The sequence below is a fragment of the Verticillium dahliae genome, genomic scaffold, assembly GCF_000150675.1.
Source record: "Verticillium dahliae VdLs.17 supercont1.7 genomic scaffold, whole genome shotgun sequence".
Classification (NCBI taxonomy): Eukaryota; Fungi; Ascomycota; class Sordariomycetes; order Glomerellales; family Plectosphaerellaceae; genus Verticillium; species Verticillium dahliae.
The window spans coordinates 492145-503755 of NW_009276917.1; the positions used below are offsets into that span (position 1 = coordinate 492145).

At 54.7% G+C, this 11611-nt stretch overlaps 5 protein-coding genes across 5 annotated transcripts; 1 reads left to right on the forward strand and 4 right to left on the reverse strand.

Moving 5' to 3' along the window:
• Positions 1 to 184: 184 nt before the first annotated feature.
• VDAG_04230 (uncharacterized protein) lies at positions 185 to 865 on the reverse strand (the record flags this gene model as incomplete). The annotated part of the gene is made up of 1 exon (XM_009650677.1): positions 185 to 865. The coding sequence occupies one exon, from the start codon at positions 863 to 865 to the stop codon at positions 185 to 187; it is 681 nt and encodes a 226-aa protein (XP_009648972.1).
• A 260-nt stretch (positions 866 to 1125) lies between these two features.
• On the reverse strand, positions 1126 to 3032 carry VDAG_04231 (uncharacterized protein; the record flags this gene model as incomplete). Its single annotated transcript, XM_009650678.1, has 4 exons — positions 1126 to 1740; positions 1814 to 2317; positions 2449 to 2809; positions 2908 to 3032. The coding sequence occupies 4 exons, from the start codon at positions 3030 to 3032 to the stop codon at positions 1126 to 1128; spliced, it is 1605 nt and encodes a 534-aa protein (XP_009648973.1).
• Positions 3033 to 5270: 2238 nt separating this feature from the next.
• Positions 5271 to 6346, reverse strand: VDAG_04232 (type-2 proteins geranylgeranyltransferase subunit beta; the record flags this gene model as incomplete). The annotated part of the gene is made up of 2 exons (XM_009650679.1): positions 5271 to 5923; positions 5980 to 6346. The coding sequence occupies 2 exons, from the start codon at positions 6344 to 6346 to the stop codon at positions 5301 to 5303; spliced, it is 990 nt and encodes a 329-aa protein (XP_009648974.1). The 3' UTR covers positions 5271 to 5300.
• Positions 6347 to 7262: 916 nt separating this feature from the next.
• On the forward strand, positions 7263 to 8863 carry VDAG_04233 (aminopeptidase Y; the record flags this gene model as incomplete). The annotated part of the gene is made up of 3 exons (XM_009650680.1): positions 7263 to 8041; positions 8099 to 8294; positions 8351 to 8863. The coding sequence occupies 3 exons, from the start codon at positions 7263 to 7265 to the stop codon at positions 8861 to 8863; spliced, it is 1488 nt and encodes a 495-aa protein (XP_009648975.1).
• A 2220-nt stretch (positions 8864 to 11083) lies between these two features.
• On the reverse strand, positions 11084 to 11600 carry VDAG_04234 (uncharacterized protein). Its single transcript, XM_009650681.1, has 2 exons — positions 11458 to 11600; positions 11084 to 11395 (listed from the first exon to the last, which is right to left on the reverse strand). The coding sequence occupies exons 1-2, from the start codon at positions 11590 to 11592 to the stop codon at positions 11228 to 11230; spliced, it is 303 nt and encodes a 100-aa protein (XP_009648976.1). The 5' UTR covers positions 11593 to 11600; the 3' UTR covers positions 11084 to 11227.
• Positions 11601 to 11611: the final 11 nt, after the last annotated feature.

Sequence of the window (11611 nt, forward strand, 5' to 3'; positions counted from 1 at the left end):
AGTCGTCGGAAAGGCTCAGAAATTCTGGACGCCGCAGCATCGGACTAACCTGTGACAGTCCTCATCAATGCGTCGTCCATGTGCGCGAATGTAATTCCTGTAACTTTGTGGGATTACGGTGAACCGCCCACGTCTTCGACTCAAGAAGCGTAGTGATCTACCCTTCGTTAGCACTCCTTCTCCGTCAGTGTCCCATGGCTTCCATGGCATCGTCAAAGTGATAGGACTGGCCATCGGTAGATTCCTGTGCAGGGTCGAGCTTGATAACTGCGGTCACAGGGCTTGCAGCTAAAGGTTCTGGGCCGCTTGTCGGCATCGCGCTTACACTGGCGTTCAGGTTGCCTCCGGGAGGAACACTCGCACTACCAGATGCTGGAGCATGACCAGCGTCAACCCATCCGGTATTCTGGTGGGAGGTATATCCACGCTCTGCGGCGCTGATCACGGACCAGGGTTGTCCTCCGTAGATGTTGGTGTTCTCATTAGTGTTGGTGTTGGCCGTGTTCCATGTTATGACTTGCGGAGATCTGACAGAACCAGAGCGGTCTTGAAACATGTCGTCATGAAACATCGGATCGGGATAGGCATAGCTTTGCTGGTGGGGGTGGGGGTGATAGAAGGAGCTCTGGTTATGGCCGCTTTGCGGAAGTGACTGGTGCTGATAACCTTGGTAGAAATCTCGAGGTTGAATCATGCCATGTCCAGGAATGACTTGAGGCTCAAAGCCGTTGAAGACTGGAGTTGGTGCCCAGTGACTATGCATGCCATGGGCAAAAAACTGAGGAGGCACTATTCCTTGGGGTTGCTGCTGAGGCTGCTGGGGCTGTTGGGGCTGTTGGGGCTGTAGAATACCCTGAGTGTTCATTCAGTCAATGATTTGTCTATTTTTCTCTTCGCATAAACCAAACGCAGTTTTCCCCACCGAAGATGAGGACAAAAACGAATCCCATTCTTGGCGCTCCGATAAGGGTGAAGAGGAACATTCAAACCACGTCAAACTCCAAAAGAATTCAAGAAAATTCAACATACCAAGTCAAGATGCGAGTTATAGACGACGGTATCACCCGGCCTAGAGTCGCTGGAAAGCCTGCCCGCCACGCCAGACGTAGAATTTCCTGCACTATTTTAGCCTCTGAGTACAGGAGCAAAGCAGGAAAGCGCACCAGGCAAGTTTGCTCCGTCATCCTGGTAAACACCATGCTCGTTCTTAGTGCTGACAGTGGTCGATTCGACGGTGGACGGGGCAGAGTGCTTATAAGAAGAATGTAGGGAGTCGTTGCGGGTGGTGCGTCGAGCAGGTTCCTTCTTGAATTTGGCCTTGATCGGGGTCTCATCAGGTGAATCAATCTCAAACTCCTGGTCGATTGAATCGCGATCATCAAACATGTCATGTTCTGCCTGCTCCGCCTGTGCAGCAATCCTTGACTTGGCTCGCGTAGCGCTACCACGCTTTGGGCGCCGCTCTCCGGTCCGCTCTTTATCAGCGACTGCTTTATTAGTAGCCTGACCACGAGCTTTGCTGGGCTTCTTGCTTGGGGTCTTCACGGCAGCTTGCTTTCGAGGTGTGTACTTCCTCGGGGTGCTTTTGCGGGGGGTACTCTTGCGTGGGGTCGATTTGGTAGGCGTAGAGAGGCGTCCACCCATGGTAGCGAGAGCCTTGGATCTTCGTTTGAGGATGTGCTCAGAGACAACTGAAGGCTTGTGGGTGAATGTTTTCTTTTTAGACGCAGAGCCCTTGAGCTGAAGTCCGTGATTAGCTGGCATCTGGAGGGGCCGGGGTCGGCCATGAAAACTATGGGAACACTCAACGTACCGGACTGACCTCGTCGTCGGAAGGGTCTTCGTCAATGTGGCGATAGCGTCCAAAGTTCATCATCATATCGGTAACCATCTCTGTTGGGTTAATAGCATCCGAGCCGATTCGCATGCGCTGAATCACGGAATCATCCTTGCGCTGGTTCCGCTTCTTCTTGCCCTCTTCGGTTGCGGAATCGAACAGATGCATGCCAGGCCAATACTGACCCTTGAGCTCCGGAACCCTGCGTACATTGTCATCATTGTCAGATGCGTACTCTGAAACCATATCGCTTCTGTCTACATAGTCAGAAACGCGAGAGTTATCGTAATCGCTGTAGACGGGACCCAGGTAGGTAAGATCTTGGGCCGCCAGGAAGCCTGGAGTCACATTTCGGTCGAGACTTTCCGTGGGATTCAGGCCATCGAAGTCCTGGTTGACGCTATTGGGCGTGATATTGAAGTCGTCCATGAGTTCTGTCGGAATGTGTGGCAAGAACAGGTTCTTGCGCTTTTTCGAAGACTATAAATCGTCAGTGAAAACCGGGGTCAAGAGATTGTGGAAGGAACGGCAGTATGAAGGCCACAGATCCGGGGTATTCAAATAAAGACTTGGTCCGAAGAGGCTACGATTGAGGTGGGGTGTTGACTTACTGTACGCTGCTGTTCAAGGAAGCGTTTGCGCTTGGCTGCCTCGACGCGGTCCTTCTCCTTCTTCTTGTTGTTCTTGTCCAGGAAACGTTCACTCAGCAAAGCCCCAATTCCGTTGTCGTCCTGCCACTTTTGAAAGGCTGCGAATTTCTGAGCAGCTTCGACGTCCCCCGGGATGTGGGATCTGACTTCGATGTTGCCCTTAGCTCTGGCGTGACCACGAGACAGAAGATGGGTGAGAAGATGGGAAACGTCGGAGTATTTGGGTTCGTTGTCGCAAAGGTAGCACACCAAAGGAAAGTTGGCTTTGTTGCGCGTCTTGGAAATAACAGCAGAAGTGGTCTTGAGGGGAGTGCTACCGTTACTGTTGTTCTTGTTGGCGTGATCGTGAATCCTTGCGTTTACGTTACCCGCTTGGAGTGGAAGGCGCACGGCTACCACTGGGGATGCTACCGGAGGCACCTCTGGAAGCGGAGCACCTGAAAGAGAAAAGAAGTCATGTGGTGTCTCTGAAGGGCATTCAGATAGGCCCAGGCTGAAATTCGCGGCGTGAAGTTGCGGGTCTTCCAGCGGATGGTAGCCATCATGGCTGGGCGGTTTGGGGTGAAAGTCGATGGACACATTTTGGCTTGTTGTTGATGAGGTCAACTGTGGATCCATATTCTGAACAGTCTTTAGTACAAAGATACGAACAACCGTACAAATGAATGGTGATGATAGCCTCCAAAGCCAAGAGCTTTATGCTGGGATAAGGCCAGAGACAGGGGCCTGTATTCTCAGATACAAGAGAAGGATCACATGAGAGAAGCAGGTTCTGACAGCAAAGAGCAAGAGAAGCGAGTGATGGGTCGAAACTCGATCAAGAGAGAGTGAAAGGCGAATGATTGGAAACATGGTCAAGAGGATGAGCAGACAAGGTTTAACAACAAGATGGGGATTGAACATAATGACTTGCTTTGACTAACGAACGCTTCAGGAGCGACCACGAGGATCATACGGGGAGGAACGACCGGTTGAACGAAGCAGCTTACCTGCATCGTGCCCAAGGGCGCCTCGTTGGTGCATTGAGCCTTCCCCAATGGCATCGTACAGTGGACAGACTTCGGAGTACATAGCTGCGTCGATCTGAGCTCTACGCTCGATGCTGGGGCGGTCAGGGAGGGACAAGAGTAGCTGTGATGACTGCTCGAGCCTTGCTGGCGAGACCGTGATGTTTTCTTGGACAGAAACTGCCTGAGCAGAATGATTAGTAGAAGATCATTGAGGAAAGTGGTTCTTGGGTATGGGATTGTATCGCAGGCACGATGGGATCAATGCGGGGGTGGCGTGTGGACGGGGCTGTCATGTCGAGACACGCCGGGTTCGCCGAAAATTTTGGCACGCTAAACAATGTGGCTCATGTGGCTTATATCCATTTGATGAAGACATGAGTGAGGGAAAACAAGATGGCGCTGTACACAGACTGGAAACGTGCTCGCCCCAAGGACTAAGTGTGAACATGGTAGACATATTTCGCCACGGAGAAACGGGTCCTCTGGGACTGGTTCGCCACCCATCTCGATGAAGGACACGCCATCAAAGAAGACCATGAATCAAGGAGGCCCTGCGAAGGAAAGGTGTGCTGATAGTCTAGAGGGGGGAGAGAAACAGCCAACATACCAGCCGGTGAGGCAGTATCCGTGCTTCTAACTGGTAGATACAAGTTGAGGTACGGTATGGGCCGATGAGCTCTGGCTTCGGATGACAGTCGGTATCCTTGACTTCACAAGTCGTGAAAAAATGTAGTCGATTTCGAAGTTTGTCGACAGAAAGCTTTCGCGCACCTGCCTGTCTTTGTTCCAGTATCAAGACCGAGATCCCGGGGCTTGCCATCTCCTCCGAAAGCGGGGCCGAAGTGGGGCCGTTGTGGGCACCAAGACAAGGCAGTCACAAGTGCGTGTCTATCAAGACAATTGTCAGGGGACGGATGTATAACCAGGTGCACGAGAACCACATCTGTATACAGAATGTGTCCTTTGGCCTAGTTCGAGCGTCAGTTCGCTGCTGAAATTCACGGCAATCAGCGTGGGCTTGTCACTGCTGAAGGAATGACCGTCCTGTGATGCGTTTTAAGCTGACGTGCTTGCAATGTCCTCATGTAGGTAGGCATATGCAACAGAGGAAGGAGGTACAGATTTAGACCACAAGACGTAGTAAGACCGGTGTGCAGGGTCGACGTCATCGCTGAGCAGTCATGGTGCAGGTCAATCACTCTAGAATCAGGAAAACGGGCAGGGTCGATCCACTGTCCTATCGTGGTAGAGCGTCATGAGGGACTTGACTTGCACAGCAGCATCAAAGTCGCAAAGGAGGGAAGGAGGGAAGGAGCTTACGCTGGTAACTACCTTACCTAGAAAGGCGTCTTCTCTGTCCTCGGTCGAGAAAATACTGTGGCTTTGACGGCATACTCAAAAGCTTTTAGGTAAGCCATCGTTGGGGGGCGGAGCCATCCGAGTGCGCGGGAGGGCGGTGTCGGAGGGACGGGAATGGGAAAGAGCAACGACGCTCAGCCTCGCAGGTCGAGTGTGGTCGTGAGGCTCGGCGCAGATTCCCAAATCTACTGAGCCCACCAATTGACATCTGACCACGTCGTCAGGCACTTGCAGACGCCAAGAGATCCGGATGCAACGACGGGTAGGGAGTCTGCAGGAACGGTAACACACTTAATCTGATGCATCCTCCGAACCCCACTGCCAGGCCCAAGACCTTGGGTCATGGACGGGTTCCCATGCGTCTAGTGCGAGGTGGTTCAAGGACGTGCAGCGGTGATCAGAGAAGGGCGGCCGTTCCGGGTCTGAACAAGTTGACATTGGGTTCTACTGCTTACCCAGAACTCGTTCAATGGTCGCTTTCGGCATACAGTAGACAGGATCCACGGCCTCGAGCCCCGGGTACTTCAGCAAACTCAACCCAGCAATGCCAAAGACGGTATGCCATACGTCCACCATATCTCCTGGTCGGTCAGCGATACCACCCAACTCGGGATCCTGCGCCTGGAGAATAAAGGCCGTGAGCTTGTCGCTATCGATCCAGTGCGTCCGTCCGATGATAGCAAGACTACTTAGGACCCACCAACTGTAACAAACGTCTTCCTTCTTCTCGGGCCTGCCGTTGAGACCGCCGCATTCCACTTGACGCTCGCTCAGCCAACGGCCGAGCTTGTCGACGTCGATAGCATCCAGCCGCTTGGCAATGGCAAGTGCAGCTACACACGTGAGAATTTGGCCGGAGTGCGACTCAGCCCCTGGGCTGACGCCATAGCCACCATCAAAGTTGGCACAGGCTACAATGTGTTCCACTGCTTTGCCGACATCGACGAGGTCCAGGAGACCTAGGAGTGACAATGCATTCAGAGCGCCGTAAAGGAAACGTGTGTCTTCCTCGCCCCACTCGTCGCCAGCAAAGGTGCCTGTTGTTCGGTTCTGCAGGTCTGCGATGACTGCTCAGGATGATCAGCCTGCGGTTGGTTGTAGGTCAACAATCGGGGTCACTCACACTTGCCGACCTGAGCCTTCCCCTTGGCTCGAGATTCCAGCTCGTCTACGGCATCAAGCATGACGAGAATCTGAACAGCACTGACTGTAGAGAGCATATGCGCATCATGCCCGGGGGCTGCACCAAAGCCCCCACTAGGGTGCTGGCATGATAAGACAAAGTCAATGGTATCGCTGCGCGGTAAGGCCTCGGGGTGGCCGAGGAGATGAAGGGCCGTTAGACCCCAGTACACGCCATTCAACCGCAAGTGCTCGGTCAGCCAGTAGTCGTATTCGTCCTTCTTGGTGTCAAGGCTCTGGATGTATCTGACGTGCGCGGCAGTGACAAGCTTAAGCTCTTCCGGCAGGCTGCCGACGGTTGCAGCCATGGCTTTGGGTGTGTGTGTGTGTGTGTGTGTGTGTGTGTGTTTGTGTTGCGTACAGGGTGGGGAAGCAGCGAAATCCGGTGCGTGCGACCGGGGTTTGATGAGCTGGGTTGTCGTGAGATGATCGACGATGAAATGAGTCGGCGGGCAGGCTTTGGACGGGCGTTGGGCAAGACACGACGTCAAGCGCTGCGGTGCTTCTAGAAAGACCAAATGGAGATAAGCCACCCCTTAGGTAATGCAGCGCGGTTGCCAAGCCTCAAGGCTGGGGTAACCGGCCGCCGGGTGCCGAGTGAGCAGCAATGAGCAGCAAGAGGGGGGGCGATGAGTGGACGGTAGCGCCTGCCCTGCAGGCTCCAGTGCTGTGCAGTTCGCTCGATACGCCGATAGCGCCTGCATGGCCCTGTCCAGCCACACCAAAGCTAAGTACTACCTGCCGTTATCATGCTAGGGCCTCTGAAGGGCACGGGTAGGGTCGCATGCCGGCGCGGGTCAATTGCTTAGAAGCGACAGGCGATCCCATGGCAAACCCATGGCAAACCCACGGAGAACCCGCCGGCGCATGCTTGAAGAGGCAGCTCCAGTTGGTGAGGCGATTTGTTGACTTGATGATGCTCGACACGAGTCTCACAACTGCCGCATTAGGATGCTCGCCTCGACGCTATCGACCCCAGTTTTGACCCTCCGCATTGCTACCGCATGCCTGGCCGACCTTCTGCAGCTTCCGCTCCCCAAGCCATGTCTTTGCCTTCCGCCAGCCTTCCTTTCTGAGAGGAGAAGCTTTCTGGCATGTAGGTACAAAATGGCGACGCGCCCGCAAATTCGGAATGTCGATCGATTGCGCCTTCACCTCCCGTCACCTGCTCCGCCCTTCACTCTCCTCCGACCGTCGCAGTCTGATTTGCTCCCTTGATTCAAGATGAGGACCTCTACCGCATCTCTGGCCCTGGCCCTGCCCGCGCTTGCCAGCGCGGCCAAGTGCAAGCCGTATGTCTCGAGCGAAGCCCTGCAGGAGCTGGTTAAGATCGAGGACCTCATGGCCGGCTCCCAGGCGCTCCAGGACCAGGCCGACGCGCATGGCGGCAACCGTGCCTTTGGCAGTGGCGGCCACAACGCCACCGTCGACTACCTGTACGAGACCCTCACCAAGCTCGACTACTACGACGTCGTCAAGCAGCCCTTCTCCGAGATCTTCGCCACCGGCACGTCCACCCTGACCGTCGACGGTGCCAAGATCGAGAGCAGCATCATGACCTACACCCCCGGCGGCTCTGAGAAGGGCCCCCTGTTCCACGTCCCCGGCCTTGGCTGCGCTGTCAGCGACTTCCCCGCCGAGACCAAGGGCCGCATCGTCCTTCTGTCTCGCGGCACCTGCGCCTTTGGTCTCAAGTCGCAGAACGCCAAGGCCGCCGGTGCCATTGGCCTGATCATCTACAACAACGTGCCTGGTGGGCTCTCTGCCACCCTTGGCGCGCCTTTCCTGGAATATGTCCCCACCGTTGGCATCAGCCAGGAGGATAGTGTCCCGCTGCTTGCTAAGCTCGAGGCTGGCGAAGTTGAAGTTGACTTTGATGTTGACGCCATTGTCGAGAACCGCGTCAACTACAACGTCATTGCCGAGACCAAGGGCGGTGACCATGACAATGTCCTCGTCCTCGGTGGCCATTCCGACTCTGTTGTTGCCGGTCCCGGTATCAAGTGAGTTCTCTTTGCATATACATGTACTTTGCCAAACGGGAGCTAACAGTACTACAGCGATGATGGCTCCGGTTCCATCGGTGTCCTGAACGTTGCCGTCGCCCTGTCCCACTTCAAGGTCAAGAACGCTGTGCGCTTTGCGTGGTGGGGTGCTGAGGAGTACGGCAAGCTTGGCTCGTACTACTACGTCAAGCAACTCAACAGCTCTGACACTGAGCTCGCTAAGATGAGGGCCTACCTCAACTTCGACATGGTACGCAACACATGTGCTCGATGACCAAGTACCGTCTGCTAATATTCGCTCGACAGATTGCTTCGCCCAACTACGTCTACGGCATCTACGATGGAGATGGCGGCGCCTTCGGCCTGACCGGCCCCGCTGGCTCTGATGTTATCGAGAAGGACTTTGAGGAGTTCTACGAGGCCAACGGAGCCGCTCACGTGCCTTCCGAGTTCAGCGGCCGCTCTGATTACGCCGCTTTCATCGAGAACGGCATCCCCTCCGGAGGTCTCTTCACCGGTGCCGAGGTCCCCAAGACCGAGGAGGAACAGCGTCTCTTCGGCGGTGAGGCTGGCGTTGCGTACGATGTCAACTACCACAAGGCCGGAGACACCGTAGACAACCTGAACAAGGAGGCCTACCTGCTTAACACCAAGAGCATTGCCAACTCTGTCGCCAAGTACGCCCTCAGCTTTGAGTCCCTCGGCCCTGTCGACATGAACCAGAGGCGCTGGGCTGCGGATCGTGCCCAGTTCACCAAGCGTGAGGGCGCCCACGAGCACACCCACTCCGGTCCTTGCGGCGGCGGCGTTAGCAAGTAGACCCTTCGCAGTATGCGGTCGACGGGCCCTGTCACGAGTCACGTCCACGATCTAGCTACGATGTAGATGTAATGCTAATGAGAGATGATGTACAAATATTTTTCTGATCGCTAAACTTGTGAGATGCCCACGCTTGACCCTCGAGTCGAGTCTCAAGACTCGACCCTCAGCGACCATATAAACGCCCTGCCAGGTGCTAGATTTTGCAGCGGCAGATATTGCTGTTTAGTTGAGAAGCGACGACAAAATGTATGGACACGTAACGGACATAACCAAGATGAGCTTTGGCCTCAAGTCCTGACCATGAAGAGTTGGCAAGCTGAGAAGCGCTGACGACACATATTTCCAAGGCACCAGACATGTTTCTGGTGGTCAAGTGTTTGAGTCCATTTCATTGGTAGATTTGAGGAGAAACGAATAGGAGAATTGGCAGCAAGACCATCATTGATGTGGTCGCCGGCGACTCGCTGGCAAGTATCGCTACCTGTTCATTTGACCAGTTACAATACTGGCTGACTGACATGCCCAGCTCGACGGGTTCAGTTGATGTTCACCGATGTGTAGTATCACACCGAAGACGTCGATAAGATGACACACATCCAGTCGCTGAATTGTCGGTCAAACAACATTGATTTCACATCCTCGTGGCGGATAGCCCGTGGAGCCCCGGGATAAACAATGATGGGAGGGGAGAGGCAAACCGCATGAGCGCAAATAGACCCATATCGATGGCCTGTGCAGGGTTGTAGTGATCTAGAACACTCTACACGTATGTGCCCAGCGCGTCTCGACCTCGTTTGCTTATTACCCATCGTGTCGAGAGCCTATTTGATGGACGATCTATGGGAACCGACATGATATGTCACAAAATTTGGCGTCCTTCGGCATGATCCACCACGAAGGAGCAATGGATTGAGGGGTTACGAGGAGGGATTCCTGTTGGTTTCTTCGGCCTGATCTGACTCTGGGTGCAGGCACCTAGCGGCGAGAATCTAAGGGGGAGGGGGAGGGGCGAATGCGCGCGTGGAGATGGATCTCCCGCGATGTGACGGCGTTGGCACTGCTCCATTTCCAAGGCGCATGAGGCTGATGAGGTGGCTGCCGCGCTGTGCATCTCCTGTTTCTAGTAGTTCAGTGGTAGGTAGTGCTCGGGCGGTAAATATGAGGAAGATCCAGATGATATTTGCGGCCTTTTCGTGACGTGTGCAACGCATCTAGAACCCCGAATGGCATGTTAGAGCATTCAGCGGTGGATTTGGCAGGGTCGATGTGAGCCAGGTGATCCGAGGTGAGGGGCGCTAGGGTTTACTGTACCTCTACCTTGTACGGCGCTCTGGTGGGGAGCACGGGCTAATAAGCCAGCGAAGAGCACCAGAGACGCACACGGGACGAGTCATATGGCTTGGCCCGCCTAGGCTCAATCCTGTTTCCAATCCCTCCCGCAAGCTTAATTCTCGTCATTGAACACCGCCCGGCAGATTGGCCTTGAAGATCGGAATTGCGGGTATCACAGTTGCTTCCCTTCCCACCAGCCACGTTGATGCGAGCCCAGCTGCAACATCTCATCGCGATCGGTATGGGTCATTTAGGTAGGGACAGAACTGTCATCCTGCCCGAAGGCTACTGCCGCCGCGCCTTCCCGGCAACAGCAAGCGGCTCGAACGAGAGTTTCAAGATTGAGGCACCAGGCCACGTTCCTGGACTAGACCTCTCTTGGAGTAGCGTCATCGGAAGTATTCAAGTCTGTGTGGGAGACGAGACGAAGGTACCCTGCCTTTCCGGAGACTGGGACAGGAGCGAAATAATACGGCGGGCGGAGTAGACCCGATGGTGAATACGGCAGAGGCGCCACACCTGGCCTGGTCAGAAGTCAATGGTTGGAGTTTGGGGGATCTTCGCTTCGGATTAGAGGACATGAGATAGGCTGGCCATTGGGTTACATTCAGTTGCACCCAGCGGAGCAGTGCTTGCATAAGCTCTCACGGTGCCTTCAGCCTTTTACTGTAAGTGGCTTGAATCAATGCCGAACAAATGCTGTGCATGTGCAGCCTTTTTGATCATTTGTTTTTCCGGCTGGGTGAGGTTGTCACGGGGCTTGTGGTACTTCGGAAGTCTGGCTCCAGTTCTCAGAACGGGTAACTTTTTGTGCTGTCCAGGTTCCGATGCCGCAGGTCGCCACGCTTGAATTGGGAGCTCGTCATGACACAAGTGGTTTGTGATGAAGGGGAAACCGGTCGTGGTCGGATCATTATCTGGCAGAGCCCATATCTAAGGTACCTGGGTAACGGGAGACACGTCAACGAGGCTGTTTGGCAGTCGTCGTCATGCTGATTTGGCAACAGGAGCCAATCCAACAAGAACTTTTCAGAAGTGTACAGTACGACTCTCGGCGGGCGAGGGCTGCTGTGACCTCGTGGATGGCATGATCGGCACTTCCTGTGGGCTGACCTTAACCTCAGCGACGCTTCTACCAGCACCTGGCTCATGGGCTTGGGCTCTGGGACTTCTGGCGAGATGAAGACTCGTAATGGACTTGCTTTAGTTAATTCCACAATGCTGGGTGACAATACTGAGGCGAGTCAAACACCGCTTACCCCAGATCTTTCTCTGTGAATCAGGATCACCACCGTCTTGGCTTCCTGATAGCGAGCCCACCGAGTCCACTCGAGGAACCCCACCCTGCCTTGTCTGCCTCCATCGTGCATCGTCGTCGGCGTCGTCGAGGACATGTGAACGCGAGACACACGA

Excerpts from the sequence above, each read along its gene's own strand:
- VDAG_04234 (XM_009650681.1), bottom strand. The coding sequence starts at position 11,592 with ATGTCCTCGACGACGCCGACGACGATGCACGATGGAGGCAGACAAGGC. Across the intron at positions 11,396-11,457 it reads TTCACAGAGAAAGATCTGGG|TCCATTACGAGTCTTCATCT; the intron begins GTAAGCGGTGTT and ends AACTAAAGCAAG.